At 39.3% G+C, this 23414-nt stretch overlaps 1 protein-coding gene across 1 annotated transcript in view; it reads left to right on the top strand.

The window, feature by feature from the left end:
- The window catches only part of LOC122965787 (titin-like), a 57499-nt gene that overhangs the window by 18944 nt on the left and 15141 nt on the right, over nt 1-23414 (top strand). Inside the window, exons 8-15 of the mRNA XM_044329995.1 lie at nt 892-950; nt 2404-2424; nt 5199-5392; nt 5663-5718; nt 6712-10900; nt 11351-12039; nt 16671-16890; nt 20519-20726. Coding sequence (XP_044185930.1) covers nt 892-950; nt 2404-2424; nt 5199-5392; nt 5663-5718; nt 6712-10900; nt 11351-12039; nt 16671-16890; nt 20519-20726 — 5636 coding nt within the window. The remainder of the gene's footprint in view (nt 1-891; nt 951-2403; nt 2425-5198; nt 5393-5662; nt 5719-6711; nt 10901-11350; nt 12040-16670; nt 16891-20518; nt 20727-23414) is intronic.

The raw sequence follows: 23414 nt of genomic DNA, 5'->3' as shown, positions 1-23414 counted from the left end.
ATAGATAAACGATTCAAGTCAGAAGTTATAAGACTGTCATGACTCAAGACACCTAATTCAACCGGCTATCATTTATGTTACTTCACTGAAAATAACCTTTTTATGCACATTGTAATAATTTAACATTTACATAAAGATTTATCTCCCATCTTTAGCTTGTACCTTTGACTTTTTTTTTTTATCAAAGAACCAGATATTTTTACACTTTTTTTACACATCTTTTGTACTGATGATTCATCCCGGAGAGTTTCCTGCCCATCTAAAACCTAAAGAGCGCCGACTGTCTGTCACTTAACACTGTCTTTGAGAAAAATATCTCCTCTTTTCTCCCTGTTACCACCAAGTCAGTCACTACCTGCCACTGTTTCCTCTCTCTGTGCTGACAGCTTTCATTCAGGCTCACAGTAAAGAAGCTTACAGCAAAGGTCTGTGAGGTCACGGCCAGAGAAAGGGAGAAGATTACCCACAGTGCACCCTTTCTGCAAGCACAATTCTTTTGTCAAGCTCCTCAATGAGAGTCATGTTGAGATATTAATTGATTCCATGTTGCTTCCTCATTGAAAGACTCTTAAAAAGGCATCGGGATTATTCAGAGTTGCACGCAATTCGCAGCAGGAAGTTACCTGATAGAGCCCTTAAAGACGATTATGTCATAAGAGAGTCCAGGCGCTTAACTCGCCCAAAGATAGATATCAATGAGGGTTTCCCATTCCTGCAGTCCTTTTTATACTGACATATTGGCCCCGTGCCAGCTTATTACCAAGCTTCTGTTTGACGGCTCAGAGTTAATTACACCGGCCTCTGCAAAGGGAGACTGATGATGAGAGGCATCTTGACTGATATTTCAGGCTCTGAGAGAAAGGTATTAAAAAGTCATTTTTTGTTTTACAGATGCAGCATGTTTTTGACAAACTTCCAGGATTTAAAGCCATCCATGTGCTGGGAATCAGGTAAGAAACATTACATCTGACTATAAAAAAAAAAAAAAAAAAGAGGTTTGAGTGTGCAGATGAGAGCTGGGAGAGCACGGTTAAGGCGTAATCAAATCTCCGCAGTGGCGGCGAGACATTCCACTGAGCCTTGATAATTTCATTAAATTTTTAAATAAGCTGATTGTTTGGCACGGACAGCCATTTGAAGAGATAAGAGGCTGGTTGTCATCGGGATTGTGTCAGATGCCGCTGGAGGCGAATGTTTCGTGCCGTGACTAACTAGACAGAATAGAAAGCCAGTGATTATTTCTTCCTCAGCTGTTCAGGAGACGTAGCATGGAAGGCAGCGTTTCTTTTATTAGCGTTTTATCACAACAACATAACCATGAGAAAGGTCATAAAATAAAATTCTGGGACATCAATCTTCTGCTCTTCAGGAGATAAAAGTAGCATGGATGGCTGCGTTACTGTTTATTCAGAACTAGTCAGCTGAAAACAGTATAATCACCAATAATAAAGAAGATGTTTAGATTAAGAAATAAGCACAGTTTTTATCTAAAACAAGATAAATTTAGAACTTAAATTGATGAAAAACTGGTGGTTGTCAGTAATTTATTTTTCTCTGATGGACTAATGGATTGATCGATTAATCCCGTCAGCTCTAATATATAGTTGTTTGTAATTATCTTTCTCTAATGCTACTTATGACTCACTTAACTAATCATCTATCTGATCATGAACTTTCTGTATTGTCTCATCTGTATTTATTTTGTATTATTTTGGGGGGTTTCCCAACGTCTAACTTTTTTTCTCCTTTTTTTGTGCATGTTTATTAGTTTTTTTCATTATGTACTGTATATAAAGCAATTAAACATGCATATAAAAAAAGGAAAAACATATTTGACATGGATTTGCGTATCTCTGGTGCAAGGTGACATGTTATTATTGAAGTTTTACAGAACTTCAGATTTTAGATGTTGTATCTTGGCAATCTGGTGTGGAATAATGAGTTTGGGTTAGTCAGTACAAAAAAATTAAATTGTTTGATTTTTTGTTGCATGTTTTGTGTCTCACTTGTTGGATAACATCTTGTTCTCACTTTTACCCCTCAGATGTAATCTGACTTGTAGATCCATAAATAGCAAATCAAAATCAAATTAAACATCACACCCACACAGTCCTGATGAAGCAGACTAGCGGAGCTTTTGATTATTAGACTCTTTAATTTACAACTCAGCATGCTTTTCTTTCTCATTTTTTCTCACAGTGTTAAATTCTATAGAGAAATGCTCGAAACCAAGTTTTCAAATGCTTGAGGAAAACAAAATGTGTGTTGTTTAGTGTAAAATTTGAAATGTCACATTGACATGATGTCATCTCTTGTGGCTCTTGTTCATCCTCTTGGTATCATTCTTCCTGTTACTCTTTTATTTCCAGCTCTAACAACTTCTTTTCTTCTCCCCAACGCAAGCGAGACCCAGGACACTGACGGGTAAATGACACAAAGAGATGAAACACTGTGTGTAGTAGCCGCCCCCACCCTCGTGTGTTTGTGTTGGTTCCTGCCAATATGCAACACAGCATTTATCTGGATCCAAGTCTGATGCGCAGAGGGGGATTATATAAACCCAAGACTGCCCAGACATTTACAAAGACAATACAAAATAGAAATCTGCACAGTGATTTCCAAGGGCCCAATATTTGCTGAGAGGGAGATGTTTGTCCTCTGAATCCCATTCTTGTTAAAGGTTAACAGGAGGTGTATAGTGCAGATTTTTTTTTCTCCAAAGTTGGTTAATGCACTCAGGCTTCTTCTTCTTTCATTATCAGAAAAAGGCAGGTGAGCAATGAAACAGAAAGTCTTGTGGATACAGTAATTGTCAAGCTGCCCCTCCCACCCACATTAATTTGCCTTCCCTCGTGGGATCTGTGAGATGAGGCCTCAGCAGGGGGCTTGTCTGCTAATCTTACGAAGGAACTCCTCCTGCTTTTGTCTGCCAGACGAACAAACTATCTCAGAGTAAGAAGCAAGGAAGGGTGTGATTTACTTTATTTATTTCAATAACAAAAATCATTACAGAAATCAAGAACATGTTGCAGGTGACAACATAGTTTGATCTTGAGAACATTTGCACATTTGGCTTTTTTTTTTTTTTTTTACTTTATGCGACCTACTCTGTTTTTGTCCAGTCATTTTTTTTATAGTACCACAGTGCAAGAGTGACAAATGCAAAGCTGTGTGGTTCATAGCCAGTTGTGAAACAGGATTAGACATTTATGTGAGGTATAAAACTTTTACAGAGGGGGTTGTTCCCCTCAGAGGCACACAGAGAATTATCACCCAAATCTACAGTCCGTGTGGCATTTAAAGCTGGGGTAGGCATTTATCTGGAAAAGACTAAAAAGAAAAAGCTCCCAAGCTGTTGGGATGTACAGATAAATTCAACAAATATAACAAAAAATGCTTTTAAAATAAATTGCCTATCCTAGCTTTAGGCCTCTTTCAGCTCATTGTTTTGATTTTATGGTCTGCAACTTTACTGTCTCACTGCTTTTTTAGCATTTTGTTGTATGTTATCATTTGGGTTTTATTGAGACCTGTATGCTTGTGCTTGTATACTGTATGTGCTCTGCTGCATATACTTTTTAATTGCCCTGCTGGGGATGAAAAATAACAATATGAATTGAATTGACTTGAACTTTGTTTCCAAACTGTAAACTCAACATTTTATAACTTTATAAAAATTATGTAGCTAAAGCGTTAGCAAACAGTTGACATAGAGCAACATTTTCATCCCATTGGAGTCATTTGTGTCCACCTGATGAATGTAAGTCTATTATTCACTCTCCTTTTAACTCTGGTTTGGTCTTCATCAACTCTTAAGAAAAATATCTGGTTCTTTAGCTGCTAAATGTTCCACTTTCCTCACCAGCTAGTCTCTAACTTTGTCTGTTTTCTGTTTGGTGCTGAGCAGGTAGTGCAGTGGGTTTATCAGAGACTGACTCATACAACAAATCTGCTGTAAAACCAAAACTATGAGCTAAAAGAGGCAAAAGAGCTCAGTAGAGCTGTGGAGTAGTTGAGTTTCTGCAGGTTTGACACTACAAGTGACCTCTTTCTTGTTACACAGTCATGATTTTTGCAGAAGAAAAATGTATTAGTGGAGACTTAATCCTAGAGGTAGTCGTGAAGTTTTTGAAAGCAGACGAAAAGACAGAGAAAGAAATATGGCAAGGATTGCTGCTGTGTATGGCAGATAAAGGAATGAACTATTTGAAACCAGGGTTTACACATTAAAAGGCAAAAGGAAGAGCTGTTTTGCTTGTTGTCAGGAAGGCTGATCTACCCTGAGGAATAGTTCAAGGTACATTTTTCTGTTTGAAAAGTTAACAAGCCTACAATGTGTGGACTGCACCCCTGTGCCTGCCCCACCTGTTTTTATCAGAGCAAAAGAGGAGCTCGATTCGATACCAGGTGATGACATGGTTGGCAACAAGTCTAGCATATTGAATAGCAGGGAGTGGGTGCATTGGAAATATCAAGACAACCTAACCTGGATAAGAAGAAATATTTCATTAGGACAGTAAATTCAGGATATCAGCCACCTATAGAGAGGAGACGAGGTGTGTGTTTACAGATATTGGACACAATCAGGTCCACTCCAGACAAAGAGCTGTCTGAGTTTGGAAGAAAGTAATGCACTGGGTGTTTTAGACACAGAACCACAATTGCAACCTAATGAAGGAGTGCTTTGTTTGGCGGGAATCAGTTTGCACAAAAGAAAAAAAGAAATTCACATCATTGCCATTCTAATCAGAGTCACACTTCGCAAATCAACTTATTCTCTCTTGATGACAGTAGCTGCCCAGAATATTGATGAGGTTTTGATGCAGTCATTCTTTTTTCCTTTTTTTTTCTCCAAAATGTAGTGACAGATATGCGTGCCTGGCATTCTGAATGTTATGCTTCTTACAGCAGCAAAAAACAACTTTTGATAACCTTTGTTGGTCACCTGCTGTGTGTTAAAATGAGGTAGTTAAAATGAATAATATCAGGAAGTTATACTTGTGACATTCATGTATTGGATTTTCTTTACATCATAGAGTTAAAGGAAAAATAGGTGATGTTGTTACTGAGAAACAGCACAGAACAACCATAACAGCAGGACTGTAGCTGCAGAGCGTTCATAGATTAGTTGATCAATACAATGACTGTGAAAAATCGGTGATCAACTCTGAATCAGAAAGAAAATATCTCCTTTTCAGGCCTGGAGGAATCTCAGTCCACTACTCTCTCATCTTTGAGATTAACTCACCTAAAATCAACTCTGAGAATTCAGAGACAGCGACCAGCACTCCACAGTCTGCAGCTGACTCCAAGCTCAAGGAAATGGTGACCAAGGCTTTGCGTGAGGAGGCGTCTTTGCCAATTGATCTGGACTCGCTTAACTTCGAACCAGGTACAGTGGCAGCATCTCCTCAGAGACATTACTGTCACTTTTATGTTGTTGTTTCCTTTCCTTTTCGTTTAAATTAATACTAAATGTAAAATACTGTATACCAAATGGTGTTGCTGCATTGTAAGTATTTGAAATGCTTTGATTTTATATACCCCACCTGTCCACTAAAGCCAGTTGGTGGTAAAAATTGAATAATTGATGATATTTGATCCATTTGATTTGATTGCATCTCAAGTATAAAAATGCTTTGTGCTACTTTTTTTTTGACAGAATCTGTCCTCCTACCAGCACTGACATCAACCTCTTCAGTAGAAGTGGTGAATGAGGTAAGAGGTTTTGCAATTGCTACTGGAACTAGACTCAGGAAAGAATCATATTTAAATAGAGTTTGTGATTAAGTATTCATTGTTGTGATTATAGTGAAGTATGTGTAAAGTACAGTCATGTTTAGTGCCTCTTGCATAATACAAATGACTAGCATGCCATAACCTAAAATGCTTAAAGCGACATTAAGTGACTTTTGGCCACAGGGGGCAGAAAGTCTCCAAAACAAACAGACAGAATTATGGCCCTGCATAATGTTGGCTTATAAAGGTTGTTATGGGTAACATATTAGCAAACAACTGCATATTTACTGCGAAAAGATGTGTAGAGTTGCATGAGTTGGTGTTGATTCTCAGTGGGATTGGCACTATGAAGTGACACTTTTACATTGCACAGAGTGATTTTATTCAATGCTTATTAAAAAAAAGATACATTTTTATTTTATTATTATATATTATATAAAATATATATTCTATAACATTATAAAAGCGCACATTTACCTGCATATGCTCATCTATATATGAATTCAAAGTGATTGAAAGTGAAGTGAAAGCATTTGTGAAGGTATGTAGTATACAAAGACCTCTCCTAAAAACTCAAGACAAGATCAACAGAATTACATCAAATGGTAGTACTTAATAGGAAGTAATTAAATTAATATAGCCTATGTAAGCGAATTAATTCACTATATTTGATAACCATATTTGATGGTTTTTGTGTGCTTGCCTGTAGACTAATTTCACATTTTTTGAATGATCAGCTGACCTGCTGTGCACTGACTGAATGACTCTCTAGGGGATGTAAGCAATTAATTGAAACTAATTAATAGTAAGTGTATCAAATGAGCGCTGTCTCCATTTTCCTTGTAATTAGTACTAATAGCTCTTTCTAGGGATCTTCCTAATAATTTACAGGTCAGAAATTATAATGAAGCTATAGAACTCAACCTTTGCAGCCTTTTTTCTTGCATTCATCATATATTCATCTCTTCACAGTCCAGCGAGCCTGATTCCCACAACGAGTTTGAAGTTTTCACTGATGAGCCGGACGTTGATAAACCTCGGCTGGTGGTTCCCCTCACCCCGTTGGAGAAGGAAAACGCCCTTGTGACCCTGCTGGATCCCACAGCTGTCCCAGATGATGAGATGACTGCAGTGACTGGTGGGATATCAGAGAGCAGTGATCAACCCCCGGCCCCAGAGGATATCAGTGATGAGTCAGAGGAAATTTATGTGAGTGAACCCGAGCAATCAAATGAAGAAGGGGAGGAAGAAGAAGTGCTGTTCATTACACATGAGATTGAAACCATTCATCATGATGAAACTGGCGAACTTGTGAGAGACTACATCCCAACTCCTTCTGTGATTCTCGAGATGGAGACAGATGCTCCATATATCAATATGTCTCCTAACCTGATATCAGAGGAAGATCTGACTCCTATTGATGAGGACAGCAAAAATCCCAGTTTGGATATTATTCAGCTTACCCCCACCACTACCACTCTTGCTGAAGAGGAGCCGTCTGACTTGGGACTCCCAGTCACAACACTCTCAGCCATCACAGGCCAGCCACCCACTGAGCCAACAGCAAACATTCAAGAAGAAGTAAACGCTCTCCCAGATGAGGAAGAGGTAGATTTGGGTGTACCTAACAGTCATAACCCCAGTGAGGCTTCGGAAACAGAGAACCAAGATGTTTCAGAATTAGAAACTGATGTTGAATTGCTAGAACCAGAGGGAGAGTTAGTGGCGGAACCTGATGAAGAAGTCCTTGAGGTTTTGGTGCCAACACCTGAACTAACTGAGGTGTCTGAACCAGAGGAAGAGAATTCAGAAGAATCAGAATCAGAGATAGGCATGCCTGAAGTTTCAGAGCCAGAGGAAAAAGTAGAGGAAGTCTCAGAGCCGGAGGAGTCAGTGGTAGAAAACCAAGAGGAGTTGGCAGTTACAGAGCCAGAGGATATGGCAGTTGAGGTTACAGGAATGGAGGAGAATGAGCTTGAAATTTCAGAGTCAGTAGGGGTTTTAGAGATAGAAGAATTTGAACAAGGGGCAGAACCAGACTATAGCGCAGTTGAGGTTACAAAAGAGGTAGAACAGGTTCAAGAACCAGAAGAAGATATAGTTGAGGTGTCAGATCCTGCTACAGAACCAGATGCGATTGATGTTTCAGAACAAGTTCCAGAACCAGAGGAAGAGTCAGAAATAGGTGGGGATGTAGATGAGGTTTCAGAACAAGAAGAACAGGTGGTTGAAGCTGCAGGATCAGAAGAAACAGTATCTGAAGTTTCTGAGGAAACAGTACCTGAAGTTCCTGAGGAAATAGTACCTGAAGATTCTGAGGAAACAGTACCCGAAGTACCTGAGGAAACAGTACCTGAAGTACCTGAGGAAACAGTACCCGAAGTTCCTGAGGAAACAGTACCTGATGTTTCCGAGGAAACAGTGCCCGAAGTTCCTGAGGAAACAGTACCTGAGGTTCCTGAGGAAACAGTACCTGAAGTTTCTGAGGAAACAGTACCCGAAGTTCCTGAGGAAACAGTACCTGAGGTTTCTGAGGACATAGTACCTGAAGTACCTGAGGAAACAGTAGCCGAAGTTCCTGAGGAAACAGTACCTGAAGTTCCTGAGGAAACAGTACCTGAGGTTTCTGAGGAAACTGTACCTGAAGTTCCTGAGGAAACTGTACCTGAAGTTCCTGAGGAAACAGTACCTGAAGTTCCTGAGGAAACTGTAGCCGAAGTTTCTGAGGACATAGTACCTGAAGTTCCTGAGGAAACAGTACCTGAAGTTCCTGAGGAAACAGTAGCCGAAGTTTCTGAGGAAACTGTACCTGAAGTTCCTGAGGAAACAGTACCTGAAGTTTCTGAGGAAATAGTACCCGAAGTTTCTGAGGAAACAGTACCTGAAGTTTCTGAGGAAACAGTACCTGAAGTTCCTGAGGAAACAGTAGCCGAAGTTCCTGAGGAAACAGTACCTGAAGTTCCTGAGGAAACAGTACCTGAGGTTTCTGAGGAAACACTACCTGAAGTTTCTGAGGAAACACTACCTGATGTTTCTGAGGAAACAGTACCCGAAGTTCCTGAGGAGACAGTACCTGAAGTTTCCGAGGAAACAGTACCTGAAGTTTCCGAGGAAACAGTACCTGAAGTTTCTGAGGACATAGTACCTGAAGTTCCTGAGGAAACAGTACCTGAAGTTTCTGAGGAAACAGTAGCCGAAGTTCCTGAGGAAACTGTACCTGAAGTTCCCGAGGAAACAGTACCTGAAGTTCCTGAGGAAACAGTAGCCGAAGTTCCTGAGGAAACAGTAGCCGAAGTTCCTGAGGAAACTGTACCTGAAGTTCCTGAGGAAACAGTACCTGAAGTTCCTGAGGAAACAGTAGCCGAAGTTTCTGAGGAAACAGTAGCCGAAGTTCCTGAGGAAACTGTACCTGAAGTTCCTGAGGAAACAGTACCTGAAGTTCCTGAGGAAACAGTACCTGAAGTTCCTGAGGAAACAGTACTTGAAGTTTCTGAGGAAACAGTACCTGAAGTTCCTGAGGAAACAGTACCTGAAGTTTCTGAGGAAACAGTACCTGAAGTTTCTGAGGAAACAGTACCTGAGGTTCCTGAGGAAACAGTACCTGAAGTTTCTGAGGAAACACTACCCGAAGTTCCTGAGGACACAGTACCTGAAGTTTCTGAGGAAACAGTAGCTGAAGTTCCTGAGGAAACAGTACCTGAAGTTTCTGAGGAAACACTACCTGAAGTTTCTGAGGAAACACTACCTGAAGTTTCTGAGGAAACACTACCTGATGTTTCTGAGGAAACAGTACCCGAAGTTCCTGAGGAGACAGTACCTGAAGTTTCTGAGGAAACACTACCTGAAGTTTCTGAGGAAACACTACCTGATGTTTCTGAGGAAACAGTACCCGAAGTTCCTGAGGAGACAGTACCTGAGGTTTCCGAGGAAACAGTACCTGAGGTTTCTGAGGAATCACTAACTGAAGTTTCTGAGGACACAGTACCTGAAGTTTCCGAGGAAACAGTATCTGAAGTTTCTGAGGAAACAGTAGCTGAAGTTTCTGAAGAAACAGTACCTGAAGTTCCTGAGGAAACAGTACCTGATGTTTCTGAGGAAACAGTACCTGAAGTTCCTGAGGACGCAGAAGCAGAGGTAGTTGAGGAGGAAGCACTTGATGTTGCAACACCAGCTGAAAAAGAAGAGGTTGCTGAGGTCCTGGCACCAGAAGATGAGGTTGTAGAGTCAGAGGAGGAAGTGGTAGAGATTTATGAAGTAGAACAAATTGTTGAAGCTCCAGCATCAGATGAAGGTGAAGTTGAACCAGCAGCTGAACCAGAATCAGAACTGGAAGAGCATGTAACTGAAGTGACAGAAACAGGAGACGAGGTAGTTGAGGCTGCAGAATCAGAAGAGGAGCAAGAAGGGGATTCAGAACCAAGTGAAGAAATGGTAGAGGTTGTAGAGCTAGCTCCAGAAACAGAACCAGAACCAGAACCAGAGAAAGAGTCAGACGAAGTACCACTAGATGCACCTGAAATCCCACAGTCAGATGAGGATGTAGTTGAGGATGTAAAACCAGAGGAAGAAGTGGTAGAGGTTCAAGTGCCAGAGGAAGACCTAGAGGACATTTCTCAAGCACAAATTCCACCAGAAGCTGAAGGAGAGGAGTTAGTTGAAAATCCAAAACCAGAAGAAGCTTCAGAACCAGAGGAAGGCGCGATTGATGTTTTAACATCAGCAGAGGATCTGCCCGGGGTTTCAGAGCTAGAATCAGACAAGGGGGTTGTAGTTGAAGTCACAGAACCAGTACTTGAGGAAGACATAACTGAGCCACCAGCCGAATCAATTAAAATCCTTCACCCCTTGGATGATGTGGACGATCTTCACTTTAGAGAGGATGCTGTTCATGTTGTGGAAGATGTCGAGTTCCTTCAGCCCATCGGGCCTAACTATAACCAGCCCCATGAGGTAGATAATTTGCCCGTTATACCAATAGAGATCCAGCCTTCTGAAGGAGACGAAGGTGAACCTGACCATGAGTATCCCATCATTGATGACTTTTACATTGAGGAGGATGTTGACAGCATGGACTCTCAGGTGGAGAGTGATACTGATGCCGTCACAACATCAGAAACAGACACGAGTGACCTGCATTTTGAAACAACCTCTGATAAAACAGGTGAGGATCAGGCATCATTGGCTGTGCAGCGCATGAAATATGATGTGATTAAATGCATTGAATTATGGTAATAGAATTGTGCACTGACATTGCAGCAGTTAATTAAAGATCCTCTGACATATTAATGTTCTATTTTTAGGGCTCTATGTCTGCTGAAATGTGCTTGTCCTTCTTATTTATTTGAAATGCAGTAAACACAAGCTGTTGACTTTAATTACCTTTTCTGTTCTGCAGATATTGCGATAGATGCTGTACCAGTGTTTACAGTTATTATTTGGTTATCAGTGAGGAGTCTAAGTGTGGCAGTGAGGATTCAAACTGAAAATTCAGTATGAAGCAGTTTGAATGTATTATGTATAATTCTCATAGCAGGCACATTTTTTGTAATTTGTGGAAATCCTTTGTGAGAACTCATGACTTAATTCAGTCTTTTTACCTGATATTTCAAAGAGGTGACAGCTCCAGACAAGGAAGACACATCAGAGGGCACTGAAGTCAAAGAAGACTTGCTGGAGGAGACACAAGAAAGTGATTCATCCCCTGAAAGTGTAACAGCAGTACCGGTTTCAGACTTCTTCCCCACACCTCCAGCAACTTCTCTCGAGTCTGAAGTGTCCTCACCCAGCCCAAATATAGACTCTGGACTCTTTGAGGTAGCGGAGCAATCTGTAATCTCCTCTGCTCCTGAGTCTTCAGAGGATGACAGCACAGAGCCTGAGGAAGACTTGGAGCAAATTGAGCCAAGCATCGTAATTATGGATGAAGACTTAGAAGAAGCAGTAGAGGAAGTAGTTGAAAGCCAAACTAGCCCACCGGCCACTAATGAAGACGTCATCGATGTGACTATAAAAGACTTGGCGGTGGAGCTGGACCAAACAGACGTGGCAGTGACGGAGGCAAACGAGCTGCCGGACGAGGCGAGTGGCTTCCCCACAGTGGGTGAGGAACACCCCTCCAACAGCGTCACAGTCCCACCTCCAGTGAGATACCTGACTACACCCGCCATGACCACAGCCAGCCATGGCAGGGAGCTGGTGGTGTTCTTCAGCCTGCGCGTCACCAACATGGACTTCTCAGAGGACCTCTTCAACAAGACGTCGTCTGAATACAGATCCTTGGAGAGCACCTTCTTAAATGTGGTGAGTAGGAGAAGAAAATTAATTTTAATTAATTTTTGAGAGTGCACATTGTATCAATGATTCAATGATAGTAAAAGCTCAGTCACCTTTGGATTTTGACTGGGAATGTGGAACAGAAATGTAGGCTAGTGCCAAACCATGCATAGCTTTAAAAACGTACAGAATAATCTTAAAATGGCCAGTATCGGGGTGATCTGATCTCTCTTTTATATATCAGTGAGCAGTTTAAACCACCTGCAGAAGAGACAGAGACTGACTCTCATATAAAGGCAGTTGCAGTAGTTGAGATGTTTTTGTTTTCATTCTGAAAGTGTTGTGCAGAACCCCTGCGAGTCAGACCTGCAGATTCAGATTGTTGTTAATGGATATGTTTTGGTGTTTTGGGTGAAGAGAGAAAGTGAGGGAATTATTTCAAGCTCAGGCAGGTAGATATAGGTCTTCATTTTACTACCAACAATGACTCTGCTAAATGAATAAGGCAAGCAGAACATGCAATGGGAATGCAGTCATAAATAGATGAAGACGACTCCTTGTGGGAGAAATGCCAACCAAGACAGCGGCAGCATCAGTTTAACCTTTCATGAATTTGAGACATTTAACTAGGTTTGTCTAAAGGCTCTATTTCATCACATTTGCATTTTCATATTGTTAGCAACTATCAACATTCTTGGGTCAAAATCTTAAATCAAATAGTGCTCAAGACAGGAGCTCAACTCTTATTCCCATCACTCATCAGGTACTTTTTTTTACTAAGGTTGTTATTATTGCCAGTTACTCTCACTTGAATGCAGCTCTGATTAGCACTCCTCCCTAAACAAGTGAGTAAATCCCTTCAATAAGCAGAGAGGCAGCAGTTTAATTTAGATGCCCTTTTGGCTGCTTGTGCTCGGCTGGTTTGAATCAGTTGGATCAGAGTGGCAGCGCTGTGTGATGAAAAGCTTTTCTTTAAATTCATTAAGAAAACTCCCTCTGAACTCGGCTGCATTTGAGGTACTTTGTTTTCAAAATCAGATATTCAGAAATAGAACATATATACATCTCTATAAATGCATGAGAAAATAAAAATATAAAAATATTTTTTGTTAATCTAATGATAATTTTCTCGATTAATTACTCTGTTTTTTGCGGGAAGTTATGGAAATTCTGATGATCAAATATTAAACATTTACTGTAGATTAACTAAGACTGAGTAGTTAATTCAGCTGTTGTGGACTGAGACATTGATGTATGACTTGTTGGAATTAGCAGCTGTTTAATCAAGCCTTCATCTGTAGCCTCTATTGTGGTCGGTCTTCATCATTCTTAGAATAAGAAGAAATAACAATATGTGCATGTGTGCATATAACAATATATGCATGTAAAGCTAAGACGTGAGGAGACTCTTCAGAGATTCCTCTGTAGATAAAGGGTGGAATGAGCAATAAGGCCCAGGGTTAAATGTAAGTGTTTTCCTGTATTTAAGATGCACAAACCCACAATTGATTGTGGCACAAAAGCTCCTCTGTGTGTTTCATTCTCCATTCATGTGATTCATTTGTGTTCAAGGACTCACCAAATGTCTTAAGAGCCTTGAAAAAAAATGACATATTTTATATTTGTTGACATGCCATGAGTCTTCTCTGTTGTGGATACATTTTCATATCAAACAGCAATGATTCATCAGTAAACCATTCGTACTGGGCCATTCCCAGTGTGCACTATTAAAAGGCTGCTGTTCTAGCAGGACGCTCCCAGGTGTGAATATAAATGAACTGGCTGAGAGAGTTCAAGCACGGCCAGCAAACCTTCATTAGATAAATAAAGAAACAATCTTTAAGAGCGTTGTGTCCCTCTGAGCCTCAGAACATGTTCTAAACATGACAATAGCACTGAAATAAATCACAGTAAACAAAAATCAATCGGAACATGTGTCTTTGTTATAACCTCGATTAATCTTTGCATTTAGCCTGCATGCAGGCAGAGAGTTAGGAGCAAATGTAGAGGCATATGCAACGATCCCGTGCAGTAGGTGGTGTGAATTAAGATGAAGAACTGTTCATTTCAGATGTGTTGAGGCTGAAATGCAGCTTTTAGCCTTAAGCAGTGTCCAGATGCCTGTAAATAGTTCCCCTCACCTTTCATTTAAAGCAAGTCAATGTCCAGTTATTTGTTACGAGTATCTCAGTCTCCACAATTTACAATATAAAAACTTGATTCCTATGAGAAATTATGCAAAAATGCAGATTAAAATGCAGCATGACAGAATTATAATAAAACTCAGTTTCAACAGATCTACACTGTCTCATATAAACTTTATGCTTACATCAGTTGAGACTAGAGACAAAGCAGCGTACTGGCGTGTTAAATGAGGAGAAACCAACAATGATAATAATAATAACTTTATTTTAAAAGCACCTTTCATAACAAAGTTACAAAGTGCTTTACAGTAAAAACAAGAAGTAAAAGGTAAATAAAACCCAAAACATTTACACAAATTACCATCACTTAAGAAAAGCCATAAAATAAAAATCAATTGAGGGGTCTCGGACAGCAAAGGTCCAGTCACCCTCTAGAGATTAAGAAACCATTGATAGGGCCCTGTAAGAGGATCTCAAGCAGCGATCAGGCTCATACGAAGTGAGCAGGTTGCTTTTCTTTGAACATGTTAAAAGCCTGGCAGCAGCTTTTTTCGTAAGTTGTAGTCTCTGGATGTTTCACCTACTCAGACCTGAATAAAATGCACTGCACTTTGGAATAAAAGTTCAAATTGAAAATATTTTTTGGTAGCCAAAGGTGCCCTGTAGCAAGTTCAAAGTCTCAAAGTGTGAAAATAAATGTTGAAACTGTCTGTCAAGATGCTTAACGCTTTATCTCTTGTCCTAACGGTGTTCACTCAGCTTCACAAGAACAACCTGCTGCATTAAACTTATTTAATTAGATCAAGCAACCAAACTTCTGAGTAAACTGAGTCACAAAAGTCTTTGCCCAGCCTCTGGACTGATGCATTTTAAGGATAAATGCCTTGCTGAATGGTACCAAGACCACAGGAGGAGCTTTAAGAAGGTTTTTTATTTGTCTGTTTAACATGAGGAATCAAAACAGCATCCTTTCAGCCACCAGGTTTGTCTCAGTGTCCTCAAGTCTGCTGTTGCTTATCCCTGACAGTGATTAAAAAAAAAAAATCAATCCAAACACTGAAACTCAGTAATTATCACATGAATAGAATATATTGGTTCAGGCTTATATGTTGCCTTATTAAAAATAAAGTGCTCTAAATCCTTTGGAGACCCACATTTTCTGAAAAGATTTTATTATTCATTTTGCTGAACAGTTTTGTTAACTGCATCAAAAGAGGTAATTATGTACGGCCATATGGGAATTATGGAAACAAAATTGTTGAGTGTTTCAGTTTTTTTTTTTCAGTATAATTGTGTGCTCTGTAGAAATGTGGAACTTCTGAGGCTTTTTGAAGCGTTTTCTGTGAGTTTAACTGGATTCTGAAAGATACTAATTTGTTGATATGCTGTCTGTTTTGAGATTGGAACTCTCTCTAAAGAAAGTGACCTTGATGATAGAATAAATAAGTGAAGAAAACAGATAAGTGAAACAAACTGAAGCCACCGTTACTCATCTCAGCAAGCGGTGTGCTGCTTAACTGCATCTCCTCCATAAACAACATTATCACATCAGTGGCAGTCGCTACCAGTACCACTTATAAACATTTTTAGAATTTCAGGATATATTATTCACACACACACACATATACAGACACATAGAAGCAACAAAATAAATGTCCTACTGCTGCTTTCATGCAAAAATGACTATAAATATCTGTGAAATGTATGAAATAATAACTTTCACTGATAAATTTGAATTCATTGAGATTTAAGCAGCTGCCTGAGTAGGTGTTGTGAGGTATGTCTGTAATTTAAGAGCATGAAACCTCACAATTTTCCGTTAGCATTTTAAGATCCCAATATAACTGACAACAGTTTGGTTTTTTAATAGGAGTGCACAAAACAGAAATATTAAAGTCCAACAAAAATCCCATTTAGTCGGCCCTTTTTGCAGTCAAAAATAATATCAACAATATCAACAATATGAAAAAAGGTCTTTGGGGAAATATCAGAAATGCTCCTTTTTTCATCAGTCAGGTGGAGGGGCATGTTTGATTGACAGCAGCAGGCGTTTGAATGATAGACAAAGTAAACAAACTGCTGTAGCTACAAATAATGGACAGACAGTGCGGTGTTAGCAGTGGCATTAAAGATTAAAAACCACACCAGCACCTAACGGGTCTGAAGCGACATTTGCAGGTTTGTTTACATGCTGTTCAATGTGCTGCAGCTGAGCAGCTAAATAGCTGTCTCGCCTGCTAACTGACGTTAGCAGTGCACTTTTCCCCAGTGAATGCTTGTTTGGTGGCTTGTTCAGCAAGCTAAGGTGCAGGACAAGACATGTGTTCATGTTTGTAAGTTAGATAAGACAGAGACCTTAGCAGGAAAGCTAATGTGGGTCATTGTTCAGAGTCTGTGGCTCTTGTGTTTTGTAGCAGGATGCAATCAGGCTCAGTGTGACCGTCTGCTCTGCCTATGATAGAACGCTATGTTTACAGCTTTATTTATCTAATGTTTTTTTCTGCTTCTTTGCAGCTAATGCCTTACCTGCAGGCAAACCTGACCGGCTTCAAGAAACTGGAGATTCTCAACTTCAGGAAAGGCAGCGTAGTCATCAACAGCAAGATGAAGTTTGCCAAGTCGGTGCCGTATAACATCACTGAGGCCGTCCACTGCGTCCTGGAGGAGTTCTGCTCCGCTGCCGCCCAGAACCTGCACATCCAGATTGACACCCACTCTCTGGACATTGAACCAGGTATAAAAAAACATTAGCCTCTTTAACCTTCAGTCTCTATCATTACAAACTTGTCCAAACTTTGTTCAAACCCACAGAACTTAAAATTACATTTTAAATTGTACTGGAGATCCAGAGTTTCTAGAGATACCAAATATGTCTGGCTGAATTTTGGGAAAATGTGTTTAAACTGATGCACAAAACATATCAAATCTCATATGAGTCTTGGGTTTGAATATTAAACTCACTGTAAAAATCATGTAGCTTATATGAAGAGATGGAACAAGCTCTTACAAAATATATAAATGATAGTCAGGCAGAGAAGAGTAACTTTTCCTTTTTGAACTTGAGGGAAATTTAAGGGAAAAAATAACAGTTGAACAGGTTAAATGTTGGTAGTTTCATTGTTTTGCTCTACAGACACTTATTTCCACTCTAAGTCAAAATACCTCACTCCTCTAGCACTATGAAATTTTATTATGATCTACATATATTATGAAAAATATTACTAGTTTAAGAGTAGGCAAATAGCTGCTGCTAGAACAGGCTTGACACATGGTTGCTGATGTAGACTCTCCTTAATGATGAAGAAGCAATATTGACATAATATTCTCCTGCCTGCAAAGTGAAACACGATACTTGATCTGGTGAAATTTCATGATGAAGGCCCGTAGGCCTCTCCAAAATGGATTAAATAAAAACTGAGCATTATAACCTTGATGCAGGAAGGATTCATTGCAGGGCTATTGTATTAGACCGCATTAGATTAATTTTATGTTGATCAACTAATTGATTAATTGTTGCAGTCCTAGAAACCAGTACAAAGACAGACTTTTTTCATTTTACAAACTATAATGAGCTCATCAATAATTTGGTTTTCTTTATGTTATATTTTCTCAGAAAGCTCTACATAAACAAGAAGCCCTTAATGGCTAATTTCCTAGATTACAGTTGAACCAATTTAATGCATTTTTTAGTGTATATCAATAAAATTTTATTTTTTTCTATACTTAATTGGTATATGGGGAAATGGCCTTAAATGTTTAGTTTTATGCCCCATAATCTTTATTGCATACAACTGTATTTTTCTAATTTCACACTGGTGGAAAACAGTAAACTTGATACAGCTACAGTACAGTGATGTCTTACAATAGCTTTTTATGTCTGTGAGACAACACAAGCCAGCATCTTATGATAAGTCACATTATTGTATCAGCGGTGCTTCTTTGTATGCGTCTCATGCTCGATAAGCTTTGTATTGTGATATTCTCCACAGATGAGATGGAGGCAGAGAGCAGAGATCACAAAGAAATAGACTCTGTAATTAGGTCTATATGTCAAATCCACCATTACACAGTGGGACTATACAGAACATAATAGTGCTGGAATAATAGTGATGAAGATGAGAAGTGAGCTGCAGAGATGGGAAGTGTTGCTGCAACATCCACTACCTCACAGGTGGCTGATTGTGTTTCAGCAAATCTTGATTGGGGATCAATTTCTTGGTGAAACAATACTCTTGTACAATTGGCTCGTTGTTATTAAACACAGACATGTATTACTCTTATCTACACTTGAATTTGCACTTTATTAAAGTTGCAATACCATTAAATGACATGAAAACACTCCATTAATAGTAAGTTACACATTTAAAATGTTACTTTAAGCCACTTTTATTCATATTTTTAGTCATGCTATTGGGGTTGTGCTGAAATATCTGAAATACTGAAATATCTCAACAACTATTGGATGGATTGCCATGAAATTTTGTACAGACATTCATGTTCCCCAGAGGATGAATCCTAATGACTTTGATGATCTAGTTTTTCCTCTAGTGCCACCATGAGGTTGATATTTTTGGTTTTAAGTAATATGTCTCAACAACTGTTGTATAGATTACCATGAAATTTAAATTTTAATTTTGTACAGATATTCATGTTCCCATCAGGATATCTTGCTTCTAGCACCATCATTTGGTCAGAATTTTATTTGGTTAGAATCCCAGATAAACTAAAATCTCCATCAGCCTCAGCTATACTTTGAGTTTAGTGCTAATTGGCAAATACTATGTGCAATGTCAAGGGAGTCGCTTGTAGTGAACTAACTGAGAACCACAGAGGCTCTAGAGAGCTTTATAGCATCTTTTCATTAATTCCCCAAATGACTATTTTGGTTCAGTCTCAGTTCAACCTGCATCAGCAGTAGCAGCAGTTTTCAGCAAACAAGCTTTGATAACACCACTATACACTACCTGCCCAGCAGCAAACAGCAGGCAGACAAAGATATAGACTAGCTGGTGAAGAAAGTGGAACATTTAGCTGCTGAACAGCCAGATATTTTTCTTAGGAGTCGGTGGAGACCAAACCTGAGCTAAAAGGAGAGTGAATATTGGACTAACATTCACCAGATGGACAGAAACACGACTCTAAATGAATGATAATGTTGCTCCGTAACTGCAGGATATAAATAGGCCACTGTTTGCTAACATGTTTGACATATCAACTTTATATGGTGATGAATAATATATTGTTGTGCTTCCCACAAGTGGCCAAAAACCCATTAATGCAGGGTTAAGTGAAGTACATTTTGTTGACAATACTCTCATCATGCAGAATGACTCTTTTTAAATGTTTTTAGTGTGACTCATACTGGATTTTTGAGGCCAGGGCTGATGTTGATGTTTGACTGCTGATTGCAGTAAATCGGCCAATAACGGTCTTTTTAACATTAGAGCTGCAACGATTAGTCGTTTAATCAATTAGTTGCCAACTATTAAATTAATCACCAACTATTTTGACAAACAATTAATTGTTTTGAGTCATCTTTTAAGAAAAAAAGTCTAAAAAAAGAATATTTTCTGGTTTCTTTAGTCTTCTGTGACCGTAAACTTAATATCTTTGGGTTGTGGACAAAACAAGACATTTGAGGACATCACCTTGGGCTTTGGGAAACAGTGATCGACATTTTTCACCATTTTCTGACATTTTACGGACCAAACATCTAATTGATTAATCAAGAAAATAATCAACAGATTAATCGATGATGAAAATAATCATTAGTCGCAGCCCTATTTAACATAAATGCACAACATAAATATTTTGATAAGTATCTTTTAATTTTAGTTATTAAAGAATCATGATCAGATGTGGTCTCTGGTTTCTGTACTGACATGTCTTGTTACTTATCAGTCAACATATACTGATGTTAATATATCTGTGATAAGATCAAATTGTCCGATAACATGGCCCTGGCCGATGTATCAGTGAAGCTGTAGTTCCTGTCTCCCTCTGTGCATCCATGTCGAAGCCCTGACTCAAACACAAACACACACATATACTTGTGGAGATATGAATGATCTACAGCTAAACGGATAGATACTGACCACATGTTGTGGCATCACATGACGTACATCTCATCCACGACCATGAAACCCTCCAAACATTCTAATTTCCCCAGAGTGCATCTGACGTTTAGTCTCGGAAGCTGTCCACGCCAAAGGCTAAATCTTACATTTCAATGCAGACCAGGAGCTGAGGATCTCATTAAAATCAAGCACTCCTCAGTACCTCCTGGAGAGAGGAGGCGCGGACACACATTTCATGAATACTAATGTCTGCTGTGCTTTCTCCCTCTTTTCCTCTTCTCACAGCTGATCAGGCCGATCCCTGCAAGTTCATGGCCTGCGACGAGTTTTCTAGCTGCGTGGTGAATGGCCGGACGAAGGAGGCTCAGTGTCTGTGTGAGCCGGGCTACCAGTCGGTGGACGGCTTGCCCTGTCAGAGTGTGTGTGTCCTCCAGCCGGACTACTGTCAAGGAGGGGAGTGTCATATAGTTCGAGGACATGGAGCCATGTGCAGGTAAACTAGTAGTTTTAGAAATATCAGGCTGCGTTACATGATGACGTGGCCCAAATCTTTTTGCCTTCAAGTGACTCGAATCTGATTTTTTTATATCAGATCTGGGCCACTTGCATATATGGTCCTACATCTGATTCATATTCGAACTCTGGCTATTTGACAGCTGTCAGAATGCTCAGATTGAACTTAATGTGTTTTTTTTTAACATCACATTTCTCTGCACATATTGCCTGTCATTGTCATTTAGTGCCCAGTAAAAATAAACACGGAGGAGAGCAACAACAGTGATAAAGGTAAATGGAAAAACGAGGAAGTTTCAAATTTGTTGGATATTTACGGAGAAGCTTCTATTCAAACCAAACTGGGAAGAACTTATCATAAGCTTATCACAGCTGTGTCATCCATGTTTATGATTTGACTGTCGCACAAATGACTTTATTGTTGTTATTCTTGTGTGTCTGCAGCCCATATTTCAGTTAAATCTGCACATGTGTGGCAGTTTAGGACCTCAGTGGTGTTCACCCCAATGCCAGATACATGTCACTTAGAAACATGCATGTGAACCATCAACACAAAAAGATCTGATCTGAGTATTAAGGCCTGTGATGTGAACGTAGCCTCAGATATCATCTAGTCAGTGTCGTCCAGCTGAAAACTGAAAACAAAAATCTCTCAAGACAAAGAAGGTTTATTTTATTGCACAGTTAATACACAAGATAATTCAAAGTGTGTTTTATAAGGCACTGAAAAATAATGCTGGGATCAGACTACATGACATTTATGTCTTCAGAGAAGGTCGCTGTGTCAGATTTGGTGATCACAGTGCCTTAAATTTATTCATTACGTGACTTTCAGAATCAGGACTGTAAACAATCATGGCGTCTGATGCCTCACATAGATCACATTACCGATGTTGACAGTAGAAATAGGGCTGCTTATCGACCTTCAAATCTTCTTTGGGTTTGACCGAAATGTGTTTGTGACACTGAGAACTTTCTAAAGTGGCCCTGAGGTCCATACAACACTTTACATCTGCTTTGTTGTATGTGTTTGTTTTCTGTTCTGTTAAATGTAATTGTGTTTTCAATTTTGTTAATATATTTTGTGAAATGTTGCATTTTCTGCTTTGTTAGAGTTTTTTATGATATGTTGTTGTGCTTTTTTCTTTTTTGCTAATGTGTTTTCTTAAATGTCCTTGTATTTTCAGTTTTATCATTTTGTTTTGTGAGAATTTAGTTGTATATTCAGTTATGTTGTCCAGTGTTGTTGTGTTTTGCACCTCAGGGCCACTTTGACTTTGGCCTCTTTTGTGAAATGAAGAAAAAAAATTGTCAATATTTCTCAAGGCACGGTATTGAAAAAAGTATTTTTTGGTATCAAGCTTAAAAAAAATCAATCTTCTAAATAGAAACAGATGTTGTCCTGGACTTTGTCCCACACCTGAATGTGTTTGTATTGATTCAAAGGTCGAGCCTAACGGATGAGTTTGGTACTTGCACCCTCAGAATTTAGGCTGATCGAGGCAACTGTGGCTCAGCAGGTTTGGTTGTATCCTCACAAAATACCCTTTAGAAAGGCACTGATGTTTGGCAAGAAAAGGTTTGGCCCAAACAATCTTCTAGGTAGAAACTTACAGGATGTTGTTGTTGTTGTTCAAGATAAAGATCCACATTAGAAATCGTGTCTCTTTAGTCAGTAAAACTATCTGCCACAAAACAACTAGAGCTGAAACGATGAGCAAAAGCAAATATAATGAAAAAAATTCCAAACATTCTCTAGCTGCAACCTCTCAGATGTGAGGATTTGCTGCTTTTCTGTGTCATATCATTGGAAACTTTCATCTTTGGGTTTTGGACTGTTGGTTGAACAAAATAAAACATATTAAGATGTCACTTTGGGCTCTGGGAAGTTGCAATGCACATCTTTTCACTATTTTTTTATTTTACAGACTAGTATTTACCTGGAAAAATAATTGACAGCAACCCCTGGATTTACTCACACAAAGCTTTAGGTGGATGAATTTTATCCTAAAAGTAGGCGTTGCACTGACAAAGACCTTGTTGATTGGCAAGTGTCAACGGCAAAGTGAAAAGTTTTTAATTTTGCCTATCCACAGCCTTGATTAAACAATATCGGTGCATTCATCAAAAGCTCATATTGTCCAAAAGCTTAATTAATATTGTGGTTCATTAATTGTGTGTCAGTTCACTCACAAAGCTTTTTGTCCTCCGGAGATTTTATTCAATTATGAAACTTTAACTGAATTAAAAGTTGTTGCTTGGACTGTTTCATAAATTGCCCTTTAGGGAGCCGCAGCACTTTCCAGACTGTGACGCGTATAGACAAGGAGACTTTGTTTACATTCAGAAAGTTTGGTCGACAGGGTTGAAAGACTTTAAGGATAAGGCGAGTTTTATACTCGATTAAACCCCATGAAAAGACCAAAACCAACAATTTGTTAGTCTGTCTCTCGATGCTTTCTGACTTCTCCACTCTGTCTGTGGCTCTCAGCTCCAAGGTCATTGTTTCTTACTGGAGACATGCATCTTTAAAAACACCTCACAAACATATAGTTTCACTGGCCACTGTAGTTTTTACAAATGTCACTCAAACAGAAGGAAATAGTGCGTATGTTGTCTCAATCATCCAGGTCATGGTTATCCAAGGAACGTTGAACTGAAGGGCAAC

The sequence above is a fragment of the Thunnus albacares genome, chromosome 16 (genome assembly GCF_914725855.1).
Source record: "Thunnus albacares chromosome 16, fThuAlb1.1, whole genome shotgun sequence".
In the NCBI taxonomy this organism is placed as follows: Eukaryota; Metazoa; Chordata; class Actinopteri; order Scombriformes; family Scombridae; genus Thunnus; species Thunnus albacares.
The sequence above is the reverse complement of the archived record's forward strand: the minus strand, read 5'-3'. Positions and strand labels throughout refer to the sequence as shown.